This window comes from Cololabis saira, chromosome 7 (assembly GCF_033807715.1).
Source record: "Cololabis saira isolate AMF1-May2022 chromosome 7, fColSai1.1, whole genome shotgun sequence".
NCBI lineage: Eukaryota > Metazoa > Chordata > Actinopteri > Beloniformes > Belonidae > Cololabis > Cololabis saira.
In genome coordinates, this window is record NC_084593.1 from 23,864,045 (window position 1) to 23,887,160 (window position 23,116).

At 39.8% G+C, this 23,116-nt stretch overlaps 1 protein-coding gene across 1 annotated transcript in view; it reads right to left on the reverse strand.

The window, feature by feature from the left end:
- Nucleotides 1-569: 569 nt before the first annotated feature.
- Nucleotides 570-23,116, reverse strand: part of LOC133446932 (collagen alpha-1(XXIII) chain) — a 144,251-nt gene continuing 121,704 nt past the window's right edge. Inside the window, exons 10-32 of the mRNA XM_061725155.1 lie at nucleotides 16,129-16,203; nucleotides 14,052-14,168; nucleotides 11,553-11,579; nucleotides 11,420-11,446; nucleotides 11,255-11,308; nucleotides 11,105-11,164; nucleotides 9,824-9,859; nucleotides 9,648-9,725; nucleotides 9,455-9,478; nucleotides 7,366-7,410; nucleotides 7,201-7,245; nucleotides 7,027-7,107; nucleotides 6,895-6,948; nucleotides 6,597-6,671; nucleotides 6,473-6,499; nucleotides 6,324-6,383; nucleotides 6,169-6,240; nucleotides 6,056-6,082; nucleotides 5,873-5,926; nucleotides 4,714-4,800; nucleotides 4,432-4,530; nucleotides 3,789-3,827; nucleotides 570-3,155 (exon numbers count right to left, since the gene is read on the reverse strand). Of these exons, the coding sequence (XP_061581139.1) occupies nucleotides 3,105-3,155; nucleotides 3,789-3,827; nucleotides 4,432-4,530; nucleotides 4,714-4,800; nucleotides 5,873-5,926; nucleotides 6,056-6,082; nucleotides 6,169-6,240; nucleotides 6,324-6,383; nucleotides 6,473-6,499; nucleotides 6,597-6,671; nucleotides 6,895-6,948; nucleotides 7,027-7,107; nucleotides 7,201-7,245; nucleotides 7,366-7,410; nucleotides 9,455-9,478; nucleotides 9,648-9,725; nucleotides 9,824-9,859; nucleotides 11,105-11,164; nucleotides 11,255-11,308; nucleotides 11,420-11,446; nucleotides 11,553-11,579; nucleotides 14,052-14,168; nucleotides 16,129-16,203 (1,314 nt within the window). The 3' untranslated portion in view covers nucleotides 570-3,104. The remainder of the gene's footprint in view (nucleotides 3,156-3,788; nucleotides 3,828-4,431; nucleotides 4,531-4,713; nucleotides 4,801-5,872; nucleotides 5,927-6,055; nucleotides 6,083-6,168; nucleotides 6,241-6,323; nucleotides 6,384-6,472; nucleotides 6,500-6,596; nucleotides 6,672-6,894; nucleotides 6,949-7,026; nucleotides 7,108-7,200; nucleotides 7,246-7,365; nucleotides 7,411-9,454; nucleotides 9,479-9,647; nucleotides 9,726-9,823; nucleotides 9,860-11,104; nucleotides 11,165-11,254; nucleotides 11,309-11,419; nucleotides 11,447-11,552; nucleotides 11,580-14,051; nucleotides 14,169-16,128; nucleotides 16,204-23,116) is intronic.

A 23,116-nucleotide genomic window follows, 5' to 3' on the forward strand; every position in this document is an offset into this window, starting at 1 on the left:
CGTACTAGCAGACCAAACAGGCTGCAGTCTTGCCGGTAGCTGAGCCCAAAAGTCTCATGTGGGAGGAGTTCAGAGAGGCCATGGAAAGTATTTTTTTTATCGGCAGGTGCTTCTGTTTACTGTTTGATCTACGGTCTTAACCTCACCTATGCTCACAAACTGTGGGTATGTGACTGAAAGAATATGATTACATATGCAGTCAGATGATATTTTTATTCTGCACGTTGGCTGGACTTCCCTTTAGAGATACAATGAGAAGTTCAGTTATCCAGGGGGGAGTCCAGCTCATCCACATCAGAGGAGGTGGTTTGGGTATCTGGTGAGGATGATGTGCCCTCAACTCTCCCCTCTGGGAGTGTTTAGGGCATGTTCAGCTGGGAGGAGATCTTGAGGCAGATATGAAAGGACTTATACTTTCATATCTTGAGACTTTGTATATTTACAAATGTTACATTAGATGCCAGCACATTTTTGGTACATGCTGAAAGGAGTGCAACATATTTCAGAATAGCTAAAGACTGAACAATTTCAGTAATTTTTCATGATGACAAATATATCACGAGAAACCATAAAAGTAGAGAGTTTATTTCTGTCTACATGTTTGGATGACCAGATTTCATGTTTTACATATTTGGACGAGAAATTACAAAAATAGCTTAAATCTTTTACAACCAAATACACAACCAGAAGAAAAACAAAAAAACATTCTCACAAAGTCAAGCTAACACTGCAGTACAACATTTTTTATAATATCAAACTCTAATCAGACACTGTTATAAACTCACTCCATTAACTCATCAAAATGGCACTGATAGAATCTGCAAAAGAAATAAACATTTGATAATGTTAGGTCACAGATAACCATCAGCTTAAACTGAAATAATGCCAAACCTTGTGTGAAATTAACCCAATCTGCTTTCAAATACTATCCATCTCTCAACATTTACATTGTATAATGACGTTGAAATACTTGATGCACTCGTCTTTCAAATGCTTAATAAAGTAAAACAAATTCACATAATTATTATGGCATTAACACTGAAATTGTTTTGCAAGATGTAAGCGTTACAATAATGACGGTGTAATGTAAAATATGCAGACACCTAAACAGAAACCCTGCCGGGATAAGTGACGCACAGAATAATAACAGCAAAGTAACACTTCTATAGTATCCAAAAGGAGGTCAACATTGGCAGTAGGCTGACCTACCGACGTCCAGAGAAGTTAGAAAATATTAAAGCTTGTCATTGTTGAAATGAGAAATGTTTATCCGCCTGTATGTAGATTTGTGCTGCCCATAAATCAATGTGACAAGTTGTTATCAATGAAACTGTGAGTTGTCACTTATGTCATGCTATTAACCCACATATGTACTGTGCTACATAAAAAAATACAATTATACTCAAACTGAAGTGAAAAAGTGCAACTTATATCAAAGTAAAATATACAAATAAAAAACATCAACTTTATTTCCCATAAATGTAACAGTGTAGTTGCGTATTTCCAACCAATGCAATCCTCAATCCTGTTATGTATCCACGTATGTGACAATAGTTAATGGTATATCAGTACCAGCCAGAACAATGTCTTTGTTCTTGTGTTTTGTCATCATTTTAAAAGTACATATGTGTCTTTTTAATTACTGTAAATGTCGTTTTTAAAGGCAGGGTAAAAAAGTTTCGGATGACATCACAGCTGCTCATATTTGAACAAAACATTAAAAAAAACCTGGAGATCTAGGTCCACACTCCTCCTTCCTCCAGTGCTCCCCAAGAAAATACATCACATCATGAACTTTCACAGCACCCACCCAGACCTGCCGAGCATGAGCCTTCCCTGCGTCATGATTGGTTGGAGTAGGCTGCTCCCACTCTAATTTAAAAAAAAAAAGGTTTTGTTTTACAGGGCACTCACTAGATTGGCAGCTTGTGACGGGTGCAGAGAAAAAAGTGTTGTTTGTTCAAAATAACATAGTATCCTGTACCCTGCCTTTAAATAAAAGTATGTAAGCACCAAGAAGTTAGTCCCTCTGAGAGAGATGTATTCCAAAGACCACAGCAATGAAAGTCACCTAGCAGAAGAGACTATAAACGTTTGTGGTAAATGAAAGAAAAGCACACTCACACAGACATGTCAAAGGTGTATTGCTCAATGAAAATGAATGATGACCCCAAAGAGACAGCTGATGCAAGTATGTTAGCTTAAAATGTCATACTTAAGCATATCAGTCCTTCAGTCAATGGCTAATATTGATTAAAAAAATATATAATAAAAATCAAACAACACACATTTAAGTCAGCAGCAAGAATTTCTACTGTTGTCCAGATAAACTGGAAGCAGTAATTAAAAATGCCTTCCTCTGTAGATAAAACACTATGATCGGTCAAAATGCATCAGTTAAGGGTAATTATTTGTCAAGGCAACACTGATTTATCACAAATACTGCAAATGGCTCCTTCAAAATCTGGCCTTTAGGTTTCAACATCTATTCAAAAATCATGGCAATGCACAGGAATGCAAAATGTAACTGGAGAAAAACAGGAAAGAATAAAGCAAAACAATACAAAACAGCACGGAAGTGTCACAAAAGTAAGCCATGTAAAGGTAGAGTTCGTGACATTTCTGAGAGGCTTGTTCATATGGAAAGACTGCTTAGTGTGAATGAAAATGAATGTGCTGTTGTTTCTGCTTTCCTTTAGAGACAAAGAAGTTGCACAAGCTGTCAGGATACTAAACAACACTGTGTCCTGTAATGATCATGCGTTAACATTTTAATGATTTATAGAATATAATCACAACATGTCTAATGTATCTGAACAGTAAATCCTTCCTTATGTGCCAGGGACGTCAGCGACTCCCAAATACTTGGCTATCAAGCTGTTGCGCAACATCACCAGCAACAGGTTTGTATATCCCTCTGAGGTTGAATGTGGAAGCGCAGAGTTCTGCCGTCCCCTCCTGGACAGTTTCCATAACGGAGGATCTGAGAGTTCGGTGTGACGCAGAGGCTCATGTCATGGCAAGCTCTGCTTCAGAAAAGCCAATCTGCCCTTCATGCTTTCTGCCCATCTTTGCATCCTCTCTCCAACAGGTCCTGCCTTCTCTCAAGGCTGAGAGAGACGTTTGCGTTTGAGCTTCTGCCTCACCATTTCCTCCTTTTAGAAAACAGAGAGAGGACAAAAGAGCACTGACAACACACTCCTCCTTCCAGACAGCAAGGTCCATCTATCCATCCATCCATCCATCTGTGAGCCTGGATGAGTTCACACACCGCCATACGTCCCGTAGGCCATTCATGGTTACAACAAGTCAGACTTTGTTAGTGAGGCACTCCTCTACTTCAGCACCGCCAATCGGACCGTCCTTCAAACTACTAGTCCCACTGCCAGTTCATGGCTGCGTTCACAACACTGAGTTAAAAAAAGTGTAGACTCAAAAACGTCCTTGTTCTCAAAATTTCAATATATTATATAATACGATTTTATAAAAAAAAAAAAAAAGGGGCGGGGGTGTTGTTGACATAGTATTCAGTTGCAAAATATACCATATCAATATGTACAGATTCCATGCTGCTGGTTAGTCATCACTGCAAAGAAAGGATAATAAGTGTAGATTAGTATTCTTTAATTACAATGAAAGGCTGTTCATGCTTTACAGGTTGACACACTGTCATATACTTACAAAATGACCCTGTGTTAAATCGGAGTCAAGATACCGGTATGTAAATTCAACTGGGTAATAATATCTGAGTGTATTTGTTTTCCTCTGAATGTTAATATGATACGTACCTTGTGCCAACAGCCTGGTATCGGTAACCCGTCCTGTCCCTGCGGGGTGAAAATAAAAGTGTGAAGTTGAGAAGCCTGAAAATGTCAAGTGATGCCTGCTCGCCTTACAGCTCTGATGTCTGCAGCTAAACTGGTTACAATAATGCAGGCGTGGCCGCCCTCTCAGGCAACTGAAGATGAAATCAAAGCTAAAGAGGAAATATCTGTGCTCAAATTATTCAGTTTTAACGTATGTTTCTCTTATCTGCAGCTTCCTTCTTGTGATGTCAAACTTTTTCCTCTCTAACTAGATCTAACCCAGATCTACTTTATGCCAGAATGCCGTTCAGTTATTTTTTTCTTTACTCAGCTTTTCTGATCGGGATCAAGGTTTTTCTGACAGCGTGAGATTACTAGCTGTTTGCCAGCATAGTCAGGTAAAGAGTCAAGGTGAGCATCTGTTTTTCATTTAGTTCACTTTCTTCTTTCTTACAATTCATAACATTCATAAACTAGACATTCAACCTTAAATGTGATGAGTGTGAGATGGCACGTGCAAGAAAAGAAGAAGGCATAGAAAAGGCAAACTGTCCAAACAGAGAAGGCGTGTCTTAGCATTGCAAGTGATCAAAGAAAAGGGGAGGAAGGATGAAAGGCACTGTACCACAGGACAGGGGGCCTCAGGGCCAGACGGAGGAAGAGGAGGAGTTTCAGAGGAAGAAAACCCTGCCTTCACAGATGGACCTTTAGTCTCATCACAACCCTGTCAGAAGAAGTCAGTTACACATTGACAGCATTGAGGAGGAAACTCAGAGAAAATGTCACGCAGTGCAGAGAATCAAACACAGAAATACTGCACCGCTTTAAAGGAGGAAAGAGGGTGTAAGTTAAAGAATTCAAGTGTGCAGTTTTACAGAGTATGTGTGTGTTGGTGGAGGTCACATACCACAGGACAGGGCTGGTCCAGACCTGGAGGACCTTGTTCTCCTTTCTGGCCCTTCAGACCTCTCTTCCCTACTGTTCCCCTGTCACCCTGACGCATGAAAAAGACATATACAGTCATAAACTCCACACACGTCAAAGACAGCTGCACTTATTGCATGTGGCAGAATAATAATCAATAATTTATCACGCAGACACAAAACCATCCATGACAGGAGGAATCACTACGTATCTAGTATTCTCTAGGCCAGAGTATGAAATGTTGACGAGGATGCAACGACCTGGAAGAGCAGAATGGTATAGTTGTACAACCCATGATCACAAAAAGTTGGGACGCAGTGGAAATTGATAAAAACAAACAAATGAAATATTACAATTTCTTTTCAGTTTGAAGATTGTATGAACCTAAGATATGATATACATTTCAAAAGCATTGTTGTCATATTATTTGTTTCAAAAGTTCTCTCCACATTCTCCGCTGGAAACAGGTCAGGACTGAAGGCAGGATAATCCAGTATGCAGACCCTATTTTTCCTAACCTATCCATTAATGTAATTGTAATGGAGAATGTGGTTTTGCATTGTCTTCAGCTAAATCTTCAGCTAAACCAGCAACTGATGAATGATGGTGCTTGTTGCTTTGCTGTGTGAAGGATTGTGTCCAGTTTAGTTTATGCCCTTGTCCTGTACACAGTTTAATACCTTCAGATCCCTTGAATCTCTTAATATCGTGCACTGCAGACAGGATTTTTTAAGGGACCTTATTAAAAAAAACAACAACATTTTGATGATTTTCTCACGACTTTAATTTGTTATCATGTGAATATCCTCTTTCCAGCTTTTATTAAAGACTCAAACTCAAACATGGATACCTTCTGTTGTATCAAATCAGAATTACAACCATCAGTTGATATCACCTGCATTCAACAGAATCATTATTTCTAATCTCTTACTAGCACTTAATTGTTACGATTACAACTTTTTTGAAGGCCTCAAATTAACAAAAATGTATACAAACAAACCGAATGTAGTTGAGAAATTAGTGTGAATAATATATAGATATGTGTATGCATTTAATATTCACATTATCTGCCAAAAAAAAAAACGATTCTCTAAATGTATTGTTTTTTTTACTAAATTGGGGATGTATGTTTTTTGACTGACCTTATCTCCTTTTTCCCCTCGGTCGCCCTTATCTCCCATCAGACCTGGAAAACCCTGGATATGAAGGGACATACATCTCAAAAGGTGGCGCATCACGGGGTACATGCTAAACTACTGTGAAGCTGATAATGGTGGAATTGAAAATGTCAGCATCTAAAATCTAAAGAAGTGAACTGAACTTACGTCGAGTCCAGGCTCCCCTGGTCTGCCCTGCAGACACATTCATAAAATTAGTTCTTATAAGAGGTCTTCAGAGGAGATTTTATGAACATTTATGAAAGTTATCGTGCTCCTACCTTTTCTCCCTTCGCCCCTGGCAGGCCCACTAATCCTGCAGACCCAGTTGGACCCTGGTGGCCGTCTAGTCCCTACAGTTACAGTATATCGTCATTTTTATATCACAAAAGGGAGACACTCTATAACACAATAATGTTGATAAGAAATAACTCACTCTGAGTCCAGGAAGACCTGAGTCCCCCTTGTCTCCCTTGGTCCCGAAGCCCGGCTCACCCTGATTAATGAGAACACAGCAACACTGAGTACCAAATAACATATCACACACCCTTCACCACAAACCTGACGTAGACCTCGGAGGCTTACCTTAGGACCGGGCATCCCATGCAGCCCCTGAAACACAGAGCGTGTTACCAGTGTGTCGCAGCTACAGGTGCAAACAGCAAACCTAATCCAATTGACAAACTATGGTATTGATTTAAACACTCACCGTGGCTCCAGGGGAGCCAGGTACTCCCGGAGGGCCAGGTGGACCAGGTGGGCCTGGCTGGGAGATCATTTGAGCCTGATCGTTATTGAAAAGAGTCAGAAAGCAAGAAAGATCATGATTGTAGAACACATTTTAGATAACAAGTAACCCAACAACTTAATAAAAGCCAATTCCTCTGTGAAATCTGTGTGAAACTAACACAATATTTATTTTCAGCAGGTGTGCAGCTGAGCTGACTACACACAGCTAAAGTAATGCATAATAAACTTTGGTGCACTCATGTGCGTGTTTCACTGACCAGGTTGTCATCCAGACGGCAGTCTCCTTTTTCCCCTTTATGTCCATCCATACCCTGATCCATAAAGAACAACAGTGACTCAGCTGTCACTCTTTGCAGTGTCACAGAAACATGTTTGCTGTCGCTACTTACAGCAGGCCCAGAAAGACCCATTTCTCCCTTCTCTGCTCTCTCGCCAGGAGGGCCTGTCTCACCCACGTCACCTTTGAATCCCTGAAAGTAAGGAATCAAGACAATATTGAGTATAATGAGTAAAATCTGTGCTTAACTTTACGCTGTGGAGAAATCATCTTGTGTGTTCTGTACCTTCTCTCCGTCAACTCCTGCTGGTCCCGGTAAACCAAGCTCACCCTAAGACAGGATAAAGAAAGGAAAGATTTGTACACTAGAAAATGTTTATCTTTGGACAAGAAAATTAGCCGGTACCGGTGCCTATATTGTAAGAACGTGGGAGAATTCAGAAAGCCTTACCTTTTCCCCAGGGGGTCCCGGGGGTCCTGGTGGTCCAGCTGGGCCCTGGAGAAAAACAGAATATATCTACTCTTTATCTACTGATCTTTTGACTTGAAAAAACACTGATATTTTGGTCACTTGAGGGAGTGGACCTGATCTACTTTTAGCAAATAGGAATAACAAGCAATTGCTTTGAAGTCCTTAAGCTTTGTGTGCCATTTGGTACTTGGCAGATAGGGCAGGGGGTTTGCAGAGATTTTGTGCTGACAACAGCATCCCCTTGTGGTCAAAAACAGTCAAAGGAGAGTTGTGGGAGTGAAGTTTGGTAACAAAACCCAAAATGTGAAAGCTGTTATACAGTTCTATGTGACCAAGCAGGAAGCAGTCATGTGACTTCTTGTAAATTAAAAAAATATGGAAACTACAGCTTCTTCAATTTTCAGAAAGCGATTTAGACATCTTTTATACATATGCAACTATTTACTTTCATCATTTATCACAGCCGGGAACTCATCATAAACAGAACTTCAACATGAGGCCTGAACTGAGGTCAAAAGAAAATAATATTTTGCACAGTATGTGCTTGACAGTAAACAATGCTGAGGACGTCTTTTATAGCTCTGTTGATCACCACCAAGTTGAAGCAATTACTATCTCAAAGAGATTGTAAAACAGTGCTGAATGTGATTCGTGCTACACAACGGTCTGGCACCGTTTTGTCATTCTGAGTATGGTTTTGATGCGGGATGGGGCAAAAGAGGACAAATCAAACATTTATATGACTCTGTAATGACTGATAATATATAGCATGTACATGCATACCATATTCACTCCACGTAGTTCGCTGCAGAACTCTATAACCAGGCTTCTTTTTTTTTTTTATATGTACATATGTATACATGCTTCTTAATTTCTACATCTACAATGATACACTTGTCACCCCTCCTTCTGAAGGCCTCAGGCATCTTGAAGCAATAAAGGTCTAAACCCTGCTGCCTCCCTGAGGTGTACAGTTCCTTTTCTAGTTAGGACTTTTTGTTTGTTCTCCATGAAAGCCATGGAAACCAAAGACGTTTACAAGCAAATGTCATCATTGGGAAGTGAGGGCTACTCATGCAAACAATCACCCAAAAAGGTCCAAAATGAATGTAAGTCACAAACAAATAACTTCAGCATTGTTTTTATCCCAAGTGGATCAACACATCACATTTCAGGAGAGTTCAATCACAAAGAACCACTTGTCACACAAACAAGTGAAGGGATCAACACACAAGTTGGGTGGCCAATGAGTGAATACGCTGATTTATAACTCCACCAGAGACCCTGCGTGTGACCGTGTGCTGGCTGATCCCCATGGCAAGAAGCTTTTGATACGATCTCAGGTTCTTGTTTTCACAGCCTGCTTTGTAACTATCTCAGGCTGTTGGCTACAACTTTGCATGCAGAGCCCGTTTCAGATCAGGTACAAGGGGTCCTGGTTCATACTAGTTTTTAATCAAACACACACTCCACTGCAAAGATAGCAATCTTTCAGAAGCATGTACTCCAAATACATGGTGGGATCAAGCTCAAAATGTACGATGACGGGTGAAAAAAAAGAGTTCCCTTCTCTTTAATCCTATGATATTTCCTCTGTAAATTATCTAAGTTACATGAGTTATACAACACAAACACCAAAGAACACACACCATGCTGCTTCAGCATGTTTCAACAACATGTCTCGTTGCACTTAGAAAGCATCACAATACACATTCCAAACTCTGTTGGGTTTTTTTTCCCCAAAGATATGGGCATCCTTTCAGTATACATGTTCTCTGTAAAACCTGCACAGCTGCACTGCATTTACTGTGTATGTGTGTTACATCCCCAATGAATACATAAGAGCTTGATAGAGAGATGCATTCAATAATATTCTTTAGATGTGACATCTGATACTTCTGAAGTCTCAATCTCTGGGCAAAAGGCATCCGCAAAAGCATGCAGACCCAATGGCTGAAGCAGGTGTGATGTGCAGTGGTAACACACACAGTATGTGCAAATGCAAGTAGGAATATAGCTGTTAGTTACTGGTCACACCATCAAAAACCATGCAGCAACAGCAGTTTACCGAAACACTGATGGTGTTGATGGCCTGTCAACAAGAAATGGTAACATGTTCATTTTTTGAGGTTTCAAACTTGTATTTCTTACCACACTGCCATCTATTGGCTTTGTTTTACCTTTTTCCCACTGTAAAATCCTGTACTAAATTGCTGATGGAAGTTTAAATCTGGCCTCACTGATGTTTCAATACCACTCACCTGGAAAGCATCTAGAAGCTTCCCATTGAAGTCGATGATGTCTGAGGATCCTGCAACTCCCTTTTCACCAGGATAACCCTGCAACGGACATAACTGGTAAGTATACGTAAGATACAGACAGTACATGGTAACAAATATGAATTCATGGCGATTTACACTGGAAATAATGAACATACCATAGGTCCCTGCTCACCGCTTTCTCCTTTATCACCCTTTGTGAAAAGCAAATGCCACAGCATTAGACATTAGAATCTAAAATCTTGTAAAGTGTAAAATGTATGCTATGATAAAAAAGCATACATTTTTACATAAAGACAAAACCTATCAGAATCATGTAAATTAATAAAGTTAACACAGAACATATATCACCAAGACAAATAAAATATACTGTCAAAGATATAGTGCAATGAATGTTATTAATCATCAGTCAAATACAGAGGGAAAAACATGTGTAGGGCTTTTGCAGGTGCCCTACAGTTCCCCTCAAGTGTGTATCACATATATGATGAATAAAAAAGAAATAAAAAGAAAGAACGTTTAAATCTGGGGTTAAAAAGTAAACCTAATCTAGATCCCTGAAAATTTCATGTACTCAAGGTTCTGAAAAACATTTAAAGCTTAATGAACCAACACCACACCCAGACCTGCTGTGTTATAATCCACTTTTCCAACAACTTTTTTTTTGCCTTGTATAATCTGAGTTTGTGGCACCAAATAAATTACAAACAGAATGGGTCCTGCAATAGAGTCCTGTGGAACTCTATTTGTCTCTTCTATCTACTCAGAAGTGTAATTACTTAAACACGAAATAGTCTGTGTTTTAAATAGGCTTAGTGCTTATAGGCTTAACAAATCAGCCAGTCTTCAAGTCTCTGGACTCATATGTTGTGGTCAGCTGCATGAAACAGACAGATCCAAAAAACTAAGACAGAAATGTTTCTGTTGTCTACGAAGGGTATATTATTGATTTGTCAACAAGAACAATTACAGTTATGTGTTGTGGGCATTAAACTGACTCTATGATGTCAATACAGTCATTATGTATCAAGAATTGATTCAGCTGTTGGAAGACAGTTTTGTTTTCTTTATAGTGTGAATTTACCTAAAAAAAATAAATAAAGGTGTCCATTTTCTTTTATATTCTTTTTTTTTGTTGATTCATTGATTTAAAAAAATGTTTTATAGTAGGACTTTTCTAAGAGGCTGTTGAAAGACACCTGATTAAAGAAATATGTCAACCGTATGCAGAAGATATTTAATTAATCAACTTGAAACATTCTTGTAAATGTTTGTGTCGATATGTCAATAATGTTTTACCTGTTAGGTAACATTTTGCATGAATTAAAAAAAATCTTTATGTTCAAATAAGACTTTGGTGGGTGGAGTGATTAAGCATTTTCAGTAGCTGTAACATAATGATTGAATATTTGTCTAATGTTCACTACAGATTCTCTTACCTTTAATCCCGGGAGTCCGTCCATGCCTCTCGCTCCTTTTTCGCCTGCACCTGTCTCACCCTGTTGTCATAAATGATAGTAATGGAGGTCTGTGCTTAAACAGATATGTCTAAAATAATCAGAGACAAGGTAATTAAAGCTCAGATTTACCTTTGGCCCTGGAGGACCCTGTGATCCTGGATAGCCGGACTCACCATCTTTACCCTGCAAATCAAACAAATCAATAACTGTAATGAGTACAATGTGCAACAGACTATTTGACGGAAACAAGATAATAAAAATGAGTCAAGATCAATAATTCAATAACATTCTTACTGGGTGTCCAGGCGGTCCTCGCAGTCCCTGATACAATAATACATACGGAGACCATAATTATTCAGATGAAGGAAAACTACCACTGCATTATCTTTAAAAGAAAACTGTCAAAGGGAGTGAGAATGAAACTCACCTCACCACCATCACGACCTGGAAAACCCTGAAGAGGAAAAAAAAAGGCTTTAGGTGGTGCAAAGAACTGGAGATAAAAGTGTCTCACCAATTCAGCCACTAGATGTCACTGTTCAATAAGACAATTAAATCACTACATGCTCTTGCGTTTCTTATTGTTGATGGGTGATGAATCAAAGAGAATAAAAAAATCAAACAAGTATAGTAAAACAACAAATGCAGATATGTCTTCACAAGCCACAGTTGATGAGAATATTGATGGCAAATATTTGTAATACATAAGATCATCATAGTTCAAATATGAACTATGAGAGGTATTAGAACTGTGTGCTTCTCCTCAGGTGAGTCTTAAAGCGCCCACATAATAAACTAACATAAAATCATATCACTTGGGATCTATGTTTGGATACAGACCCACGTGTTTTGATGTGAAAACAAAAACAACATATTTTTACATTTTGTGCATTACCTCTTGTTTGAAAAGTTTGGTTTTAGCTCATGTCTCTTTAAGAAGCGCCTCCTGAGAGGCCTGGTCTGCAGTGATTGGTCCACAGAGTTGGGACAATGAGAGACAGCTGCTCATACTTTGTTTGAAGTGTGCCAAACAAGTCACTAGACAGCCTTTGTAATTGTGTTACATAATTAAGTTATTAAAGATTCATTTCAGACAGTTCTGAAGCACTGTCTCCTGTTTGGTGTGGACCTTTGTGTTTAGTACAAATCTATAGTCACTCCCCTTTTCTTGTAGTAATATAACTCTTTGTACGTTTTCCTTCATTGAATTCATTTTAACTCCCATACATTTATTGTTAACATTTTTTAGCAACTGGCATGAGAAGAATATGAAGGCCTGACATTCAGTGTGGATATGATTATCAAACAGCCACAGCTCTAGGCAACATCACACACTATCAATATTTCATGCCCACTTCCTTTCTTTCTTTTTTTTCTCTCTGCCCATGTGTCCTTTAGTAATTTGGCTCATTTAAGTAAAACATGCCCATCCCCTGTTTGTGGGGGCCAGGTGCGGTTTAAAGCAGCTCAACATATGCTATGAAGTCATCCATGGCAGGGAAAGCTTAGTGGGATGTTGTGAAAGAGCCATATATCTCTCCCTATTGCTGTCTCCGTTACACCCCCCACAAACACACACACGCTCAAGTACCAGTGTTTACTCAATCCCTCAGTGTACTATAATAGATGCATATAAATGGGAGGTTATTAGGTTTCAATTCGTCCCCATATTTTACAACGATGTGCAGGAGCTGCTGAGATGTTTCCCAGCTGGGTTTCATCCTCTCGTTCTTTGTCTGCACATACAAACAGTCATCCTGAGCCCCTCCGCGCTTCAGTGTACCTCTTTTATTTCCATCCTCCAGCAGCCTTTTAACCTCTTTTCTCACTCATCTTATGTCCTCCTCATCGTTTGATGTTTCCTTGCAGCAGCGGGAAACAAATTATTGTTGCAAATAATTTTTTTATCCGCTGTTTTCTAAATCTTAGGTGAAAAATTAGGTTTAAAAAAGAATAGACATTCATCTGGATATTCAGAGAAATAGTTTGATTCAATCACACTTAAGACAGAAGCTGTCAATCATTTCCTTCTTCCTACATGTCCGATATAAATGTAAAGTGGTTTGAGGATACCCATGTTGGCAGACTTGCTCACTTTCTCCTGCTCAGCCCACTCAGACATCTGCCCGCAACATGGGGAAGCTCCCAGCACCACTTTGTTTTGCTGTTTTGGGTTTTGCAACGCCTTTAATCAACTTGAAGAGCAGATTTGCAATCGACCAGGTTTCAAGACAGACTCCTTTTCTTCTTGTGCCTGTTTCTTGTCATTTTATGAGCTGTTCTGGCTTTCTCTGTTGTTGCTTTAACACAAGCTTTCAGCTCAACCAAGTCAAAAGATATTTCACATGAATCCCTTGTCCAGTACCGAATGAAAGTAACAGAGCAATTATTACTGAATGTTAATAACATGATATTCAAAATTCACTCGGCTGAAGCTGCCATTGCGTATGAACTAAACTCGGGGAGGCAGAAAGTTAATTGATACTGAGTTACATAAACTGCCTCAGGCAAGGAGCTTGCTATTGTTTACTGAGGCCAGAAAACTGCCCATGAACTCACCACAGTGCCATATCTGTTTCAGCAAGCACGGCAGTACAAATGTGGTAGGAGGGTGGGAGAATTGGGCTGTTTTGGAGAACTTTGTGGCCGTTGACTTACACAAAACAGATGAAGCTGGGAGCAGAGTTGCTATTTCGGGAGTTTTTTAGGTAAGCCACAGAGCAGTGGCAAACCTGGAAGAATGAGAGTATGGGTTCACTGCAGTTTACTGTGAAGACCCTAACCCAGCCAAAAACGTACTTGGAGAGTGAGTGACTACAGAAAGAGTGACAGCAGCAAAGGAGTCGCAGCCACGAAAAGGAGCACTAAGGTGTTTAAGTGTTTTGTACTGTGTAATCGATGTTTGACACACTGATGATGCTCCTACCGGTTCTCCAGCAGGGCCCCGAGGCCCATCCTTGCCGGTGTTCCCGGGGGGCCCGCGGGGGCCAGGTGGACCAGGAGGACCGGGTGGGCCGGCAGGTCCAGCTTGGCCCTGATCGCCCTGGTGAAAGAAAGAGGGAAAGAAGTGGAGGGGAAAAAATAAAACACATTGATTGAAAGCGACATACTCTTTTTCAAAAGTTGACAAAATCTCCTGAGGGATAAATGAAATATCTGTGACATGCTAATGCCACATAGATACAGGACAAAAGCTACAAATCCTTCAACCATGTTTTTATAACTGTGATCATGGCAACTGGGTATGAGGGTTGCAATCAGCCACTCCAACCCACCAGTTTCTGTAGAATAAACTTATTTCTACTTAGCTTTACAGCTTCATGTTTAACACTTCTAACGTACAGTAAATGCAGCACGATATGAAGGTGAGTGGACATTAGTATGGGGAAGCCGGATTTCAAACTTAACTAATTGAGTGATGGAAAATTATAATTTCATATCATAATCAGACATTATTTCAGCTTGAGATGGTTTTTAACAAGCTGACAGAATTGTGCTGTGATCGAATATTTTATTTGAATGTCGCTCTTCTATACGCCCTAAAGTGGAATAAACGGATGTGTTTGGCCACTAGATGGCAGCAGAAACAAGTGAACACATTGTCACCCTATACTAAGGTAGGCTGATTATATGATAAACATGCATATAACAAAGATTTTAGGTGCTGCTGCCAAATGTTTGATAATTTGGCCTTATCAATCATGCATATGTGCTGTACAATAACTGACCCTTTTGTGACACCAGTATTTGTGACAATTGTTTAATTTTAAGATATAGAAATTATTAATCCTGTGTCTGTGACGCATGCGGCTCAGTTACTTCCCAGCCAGCCATGCAGGAAGAGTCATGATGACTCATGTGAATCATGCTGCAAAATTTCACACAAATTAGTTAGTGGGAGACTTTACAGTAGATGACGAGTGAAAAAGGCAATAGCATTGAGCCCTTGTTATAAACTTGATACACAATAGTTTAATCATTTTATTACCGGTACATGATTCAGCATTTGGCTAGATGCTCCATGACATTCAAACCTTGATTAAAAACATCTTTAAATGGATGATGTTTACTACGATTAAAGTGGATTTCCAATTCTTTAATTCATCAGCTTGAAGCTGGTTTCCTTCACATAAGCAGTGCTATGAGGGTTTTTCTGACAGGTGGATATTTAAAATGTCACAGTCCCTATCCAATGAGTCAGAGTCATATTTATTGACGTAATAATGAAATACATTAATACAGCAAATAGATACAAGAAATTAAATGTTAAGTACTGTACAGCAAACTTCATCCGTTTAATTTGGGATCTATTTGCTTGTTTTAAACAGTGAGGAAAAAATGACTGGATTTAACCCTTTCAAGGCGCCGGGGCGAAGTTCCCCTAGAGGGCTGGCCAAACCAGTAGCAACATGCAAGGGTTAAACCTAAATCCCTAAACCTAAATTATTCATCTTTCTGGAGACAATCACCCTCATATTTGTACCAACCACACACCATTATCGAGATATATGAGTGGGATATAAACTATTTGAATCTTTGCTAACATGGAGCCACTCTTCTGCGCCATCTCAACAGACATCTGGAGCGTTATAGTTTGCTTTGTGGAGGCGAGCAACACGGCACAGCCAATCCTGCAGGCTAAAAGCCTCCTTTCAGTTTAGGCTTCAACTATTAATGCCAAGAAAAACCTTTCTACTCTTGCTGAGAATGACAAGTGATGGTAATGAAAAAAAAGAAAATATATAATTTTGTGTGTGTGGTTCATCTTGGATGCATTAGAAATCTAAGCACAAGTAATTCATCAGTAAGGGTAATAATTATTAAACAAAACATCACACTTGAACAGTAATGGAAAATACAACAAATGTAAACTAAGTTTAATCCAACATGACGAAGAAAGGTGAAAATTTGGAAAAAGAAGGAAGACACTGCTGAGTGCATGAAAAGAGGGAAGCCTTGTTAGAGTGTTAAAAGAGAGCACATGCCTTTCAGTTGACGTCTACCTTCAGAAAGCGTCTCTGAAAGCTGCCGGACTGCTCTCCAGAGAGAAAGCCATGGTCATATCGAGGGAAAACCATCTACGGTGCGACAGATGCATGGAGAAGAAAAAGATGAAAAAGAAAATGGAGGAAAAGATCATTAGAAGAGAGACAAGCGAGGACATGAAACAGATAGGAGACAAATGAGTAACGAAACAAAGAAACCCCTGGTTAACCGAGAGTCCGGTGGTGAAGAAACCAACTGTTGCGTGAAAAAACAGAGGTGAGACATTTACAGGGTAAAGTCATAAGAAAAAGCTGGAAAAAAGGGGTGTTTTACCCCTTTTTTTCTGAAGGGAGAGTGACAGATCTGCAGCAGCCTGACAGAAGGCGGAGGCTGCTGGGAGGACTAAGGAGCAGTTCTCTGGCGGGGACAAACCTTGACAGTGAGAATCTGATTACTGTGCAGACCTGCATATGTGTTGTAGTTGGGAGGACCCTGAAGACAGGAGTGACAAAGGGAACAATGAGCAGTCTCACAAGCAATATGGTTCAAACTAAGATAGGTGCAGTGAAAATGCAGAGTTACATCAAAAGATATCAGCATGCTGTAATGAAACTTGGTAACTGCAGCCTTTGCCCTTTAAAAAGTGATGTATTGGTCTCCCTTTTAAAAACATATTTAATCGTGCATGTGTGTATGTGTGTTTCATTTCACGCTTTCCCACCATTTCCAAACCAAACAGAGGTGGCCTGGTTCTTTCCAGTCAACAGACAGTAAGTGTGTTGATTGCCTGTCAAGCTGAAAGGAGCAGCGTTTGTCTGCCGCCACAGAGCTGGGAGCAAAGCGCTGCTCTCTGCATGAGCTCCCCCGAAAAAACGCTTGCGCGGGAGGGAGGGATGGAGAAGCTCAGAGCGAGAGATGATGGCGAGCAGCGGGGGGGAAGAGAGAGGGATAGAAGAAGAACTGCTAGACTGCCAGAGAGGTTTCTGTTAACAGGATGTGGCGAATGCTGGACAGCTGAGGTTTTTTCCGTAACCGCAGACCCCCTCCTCCTCCTTGCCTATACATCCTTGTGTAGCCATTGTCACATTCACTCATTGACACTGCTCCCACCATAAAGACCTCATGCACCACTTAAATATCTCAAAACATAATATGCTGTTTCACAACAGTTTCCCCATTTACCTCGCTTTCATCAGAACTTCCTAAGAAAAACAGACCTTCCCTCTCGGAGCCCTGCTGTCTTGATCTGGTAAAGGAGGCAAAGGTTTGATTTGGCTGCGGTGAAACCCTCATCATGGCTTGTCTTTCGGTGCAGGTGCCAAATAAACCCAAACAAGCAACGAAAAGTTCGTGTTCTTGAACTGGACAGGAGGCTACCAGCTTCCTTTGGATGAAGGATTCTTAGGAGAAAAATGCAAAATGACGCATGACCTGTTGATGGTTCTATAACATGTGATTTAGTTTTAATACCCGTTTTATCCTGTGTTTGTGATGTGGCCCGCGACTAGACTCAGCCTGACAAAAGTGTTCAAAATGATGGATTGACAGGAAGTCTCAGGTTGACAGAGATTCATAGCTGCTTCCTGTTTTTACCTGCATATTCCAGAGGTGAAAGGGAATACAATAGTGAAAAAAGGGCAAGTTGATAGCATAATAATATGCTGGAATAACACCACCAACCTCTCACTGTGCTGTGTTTTATCAGCTATGCTTCGGTGAACCTAAAGAGCTTTGATTCATGAAGCTGTTTCAAATAATCAACATTGAGTAAGCGACAGCATGACCAATCTGGGCATATCTATGAAAATACACACGGAGGCCGCATGCACAGCCACGGTAGCTTTAAGAGCTGCAGGGTTTGTTTTGAACCAGGCATGTGTCTCTAATGCGGTATTGTGAGGTTTTAGGAGCTGCACACTTATCCAAGGACATCAAAGCTGCAGAAACCTTAGCCAAGTGCAATATTTAGCATTTGGAAGAACTATGCAGAAAGCCCAAAAGATTTAATTTTCACCCAAAAAATTACCTCAGAATCTAAAGGGCTAGAAAGGAATATCAAATGGCTTATGCACTGATAGGAATCAGGAATGTCGTGCAACGCTTCTGAACCACATCATAAAAGCTGCTGAACTGGACAGGCCTGTCAAATTTACACCCCATTTGTGCTCTGCTGTAAAACAATAGTCACCCAGTTTCATTCCTGCACCGTCAGAATTGAATTTTTCTATTTCTTTAAACTTTTGTGCTTCCTGCATACGCAGCAAATGTCTGATTACAAGTACGTATCATTTGTTTACCTTTTGCTGGCTACGATGGCGCAAATCAAAAAGTGGATATGATGTTTGTATTTTTGTTAATATAAATATTTAATCTGCAAGTATATTTAAAGTTAAAGTGGTTCACAGTCAGAATTTTGGAAGTCATAACACAGGTCACTGCCAAAACATAAATTACTGGCCAACAGTTGTTTGGACAGATATTTATAGGGACATTATGTAGACATCAAATGAAAGGGGATAAGTTTTGATTAAAAAGACAAATTGTTATAGGAAGGGCTCGATAGAATAGTAGCCCACTGAGACCAAAGTTATGAACAAGAGGAGAACCAGCTGAATTTGCCAATAAAAACTGAAGTTTCTACTCGCCCTGTCGTTACGTCTGTGTTCATCCATCCTGGGCCTGCAGGGGCAGTCCACGAGAATCCGGGTAGTGGATGAATATGTTTGTGTGCACAGGAATGGACGTACTAAATAAGACAGTAAAACTGATTACGGTGTTTACGTTAGTTGCGTGAAAGGTATTCCATTCATTCTGCCGTTTACACGTTGCAGAGCAGAGTCTGATTAATGACTCATGCCCACATTGTTTCCGATTGTGCCATTGATTGTGCACTCATCCAAAGCTTTAATCATCCACATTCTTCAAAACCACAAATCACTGCAAAATCTCTCCCTCGCCTCAGAAAAATACGTTTTCTTTTTTCGTACGTCTGTCCTATCCTGCGCTGACTCAGTCGCACAACGTGATGTTTTTTGGAACCTTGTTCATAGGCAATACTTATTGTGTTTTATATCATTAGTCCTGACTTTTATTTCACTTATTCCTACTTGTAGATTTCTGCACTTTATATAAACTTTTGCTGTTTCGTCTCGAGTCGCATACGACCCTCGTCAGTGAGTCGTGACTTTACTTGCTTCATTAGAAATGTATCAGACAAATATGTTCAAATCTCCGATTTTTACCAAGTGAACATAATCACAAACAAAGATTTGCATATTTTGCATCATCATTGTTGGACATTTTGTCAGGGTTTGGTTATTTAGTTCCTGTTTTATTTTGAAACCTGTGTCTTTGTGTTTCAGTTCTGTTTTGACTTCCCTGGTTCCATCTGCCCTGATTGTCTGGACCTATGTCTCGTCAACCCTTCTGTATATCTGGCCTTGTCGTTCTTTTGCTCCCTGCTGGTCCGTACTGTTTCATCCCTCCATGTTTCCGGTCTGGTTTTGTGCAATTTGGAGTTTGTGCAATCCTGCTCAGCAGCGCTTTGGGTTTTGTTGGAACTCCTGGTCTCCTGCATCTGGGTCCTATCCACTGCATTCCTGACACATTTGGCTTTTAAGGATGGAAAAAGGTAAAAAGATGCTTTACACATAAATATTTGTTATGAGTTAACCCTGTTGTTGGTCGGTGTCAAACTGTTTTGTTTGTCGGGGCACAACAGTACAAAGTTTTTAATTGAATTATCTCATTGACCACATCATTTTCCAACTTAATGTTTTTTTTAGGTGACAGAAACAGTTAAGTAGTATTTGGATAATGGCAGACTTATCATGATTTTGCCCTTTATATTTTCCACTTTATATTTTCCCTGCTTATGGATTAGAAATAGAAGTCCAGGGGCCTGTACTACGAAGCGGGATTTGGGGTTAGCGAGGTAACTTCAGGTTTAACCCTGGGTTTTCAGGACTACGACGGTGGTTCACTTCTTATCGGGGCACATCGCCATGGTAACTTATGCTGAACCGCTAACCTGCTCCGGAGCAGGTTATGTTCGAGATACAGATCGCCGGGTGTAAAAGCACCGCCCACTGACCAATCAGCTCTCTTGGAAAATGACATGCCCTTTCGAAGAGAATCTAGTGGAGCTTGGTGCGCGGATCGTGAGAGGATCCCTCCGAAGAGAACGCGTATTCAGGGACCACCAAAACCCCTTTGCTTTCCCTGATGAGTACCTGTATGAACGATCCAAAAAAAAGAAAAAAGAGGTGGAGGAGAAAATAAAAAATAAATCAATCAATGAATAAATAAAACAAATCATCACCCAAAATCCGATGTACAGTCAATCCAAAACTAATACCAATTAAATAAATAAATCAAGAAGAAATGAAAAAGAAGATGCATTTGTAAGGGGATAGCAAGAAAGGGATTTTCAATTTCGTCCCTCGAACATTCTGAGAAGTCACTTTAAAATACTAAATACCCCCCTCCTGAAAAAATAAAAAATTAAATAAAATAAATAAAAAAACCCAATTCTTTGGTACAGCATCAGCACAAGTTATCGGTCAACAACAATAGTTATAGAACCAATATATACAGACTGTCTCAGAAAATTAGAATATTGTGATTTTCTGTAATGCAAACACAAAAACAAAAAAAAATGTCATACATTCTGGATTCATTACAAATCAACTGAAATATTGCAAGCCTTTTATTATTTTAATATTGCTGATCATGGTTTACAGTTTAAGATTAAGATTCCCAGAATATTCAAATATATGTTTATATCCCTATGAATTTACGCATTTATACAGTCAGCGATCTTTTGCCAGCTGTCTTTCCTGCATTTTGCAGCTGCAACTGTGTTGCTTTTTGCCTGTATTATATGCCTATACTCATCATATTTCCGTAAAATTATTGTTTGCTCTTCGCTACTGAAATAAGCGGCTCTGACAGCGGACTTCTCCATGCTTGCGATTGGTCATGCGCTGAAAACACCGCCCCTTTTATGTGCACGCGCTCATATCCAGATTGGAGAAACCTGGGTTGATATACCGAGTTGATAACCGCCGTCGTGTGACCGCTTAGCGTGATTGCAATTGTCCCGCTTAGTGAATCTGGATAAGGAAAAGATATCCTGGATATGTTGAACTTGCTTCGTAGTACAGGCCCCAGGTAACATCAAAGCTTTGACTTTCAGCTTCCGTTTGGCGCCAGACTTCAGGGAGTCATTTATTTAGGTATTTAAGATTTCATTTTTATGATGTTCATGATTGTTTTAATGTTTATGTGGGGGAGAGGGGTATATATATATGTCTGGTGTGTGGGTATTAAAGTGAGGATGTGTGTGAAAATGACCAGATGTGTTTTAACCATGAGTATGTGAATTTTTCTATGTTAAATGTTGATTTTTATTATGTAAAGCAGTTTGAGTTACTCATCTATGAAAAGTGCTATATAAATAAAGTTTGATTTTAAGAGGTTTCACAAACAAAACATTTGGGAATTACAACCACTTTGAGCAAAATACCTCCACAGCCTTCAAGGTTTCCAATGTAGACAACTGATTGAAAAGAAGCTAATTGATTGAGGTGCAGGGATTTTCCTCGATAGAGGTAAATTAAGCAGATAAGAGTTCTGGAGTCGATATCAGGTATTGAGTTGACGTTCAGCAGCTGTTTGACTGAAGCTACTAAATATGAAATCCAAGAAGATCTCAGCTAATGGACGAGGTCTAATCTTCAAAAGAATCTACCAAAGACATCAAAAGGCCTGGAAGACCAGGGAAGACCTAATGGATGATCACGTAATCTTCTCCCTGCTAAAGGAAAATCCCTTTACAACATGAACAGAAGTCAAAAATATTCTGGAGAAGGCAGGTGTGTCATTGTCAAAATCTGAGACGATCAAGAGATGCTTTCATGACTGGAAACACAGAAGGTTTATAACAAGGTGAAAACCATTTGGATCATTCAACAGCACAGAAGCCAGATAAGACTTTTCAGAAATAGTTTACAGGAGAAAGATATTGAGAAAGGAAAAGAAGCCTGATCTCAACCCAATTGAAGGAAAAGAGACCCACGAACAAGCCAGTTGAAGGCGGCTGCAGTGAAGCTCTGGCAGAGCATTTCAAGTGGAGGAAACAGAGTTTGGATCCAGACTTCAGGGAGTCATTGACTGTAAAGGAGGCTCATCGTAGGCCCCTTCAATTTCAGATGCATTTTAAACATCTTCATTTTAAGGCCCAGAAAATGGAGACCCAAAATGTTGAAGATATACTTCACAATTTGCTGTAGATTACAACTTTGTCCAATAGCATATTTAACTTAACAGCAGTAATCCATTTCCTTGCACATGTCTTATTACCTTGAGAGAAATTAATACATTCTGCAGACAAAATCATCCAAGTATTGTGGATTTGGATCTTTGCAGACCACTTCAGTACTTCATCCCTTCCGTATTTTGCCAGAAAATTGACTTGACCTGATATTCTCTTCTAATAAAACTAGAAAAACATGCAGGATTCATGGGGTACGTGACTCCTTCAAAGAATCTAAACCATTTACCATGTTAAAGCACAGGGGGCTTATTTTGAAACCACACTGAATGAAACTGAAGATAATTACATAGATCTGATGGAGGATGGGATGACATCACATGAAAAGAAAACACTGACAGTAAGGTCCAGATGCAGAGCAAGGTTTCCTTGTAATGTTAGAAAACCATAGTGTGGCTGAGACTAGATGGCGGCTTTGGCAAACTGCCCCGACCACTGAGTTATGAAGGTGAGGTTTAAGTATTTCCATCGTTCTTTAATAACATAATTTCCCATCTCTGGCCTCAGAAATTGTGGGCAACTCAAACCTCATCATAAAAGCAAGAATATGTTGTCAGCGCAGTTGCTGAGGACACAGCACAGGGTAAACACACTCTCCTTTTCGATTATTCAGAGACTTTGCTGTTGTGTTGAGATTTACGTGGAGTCCCGAGATGTTGAGATATGAGTTT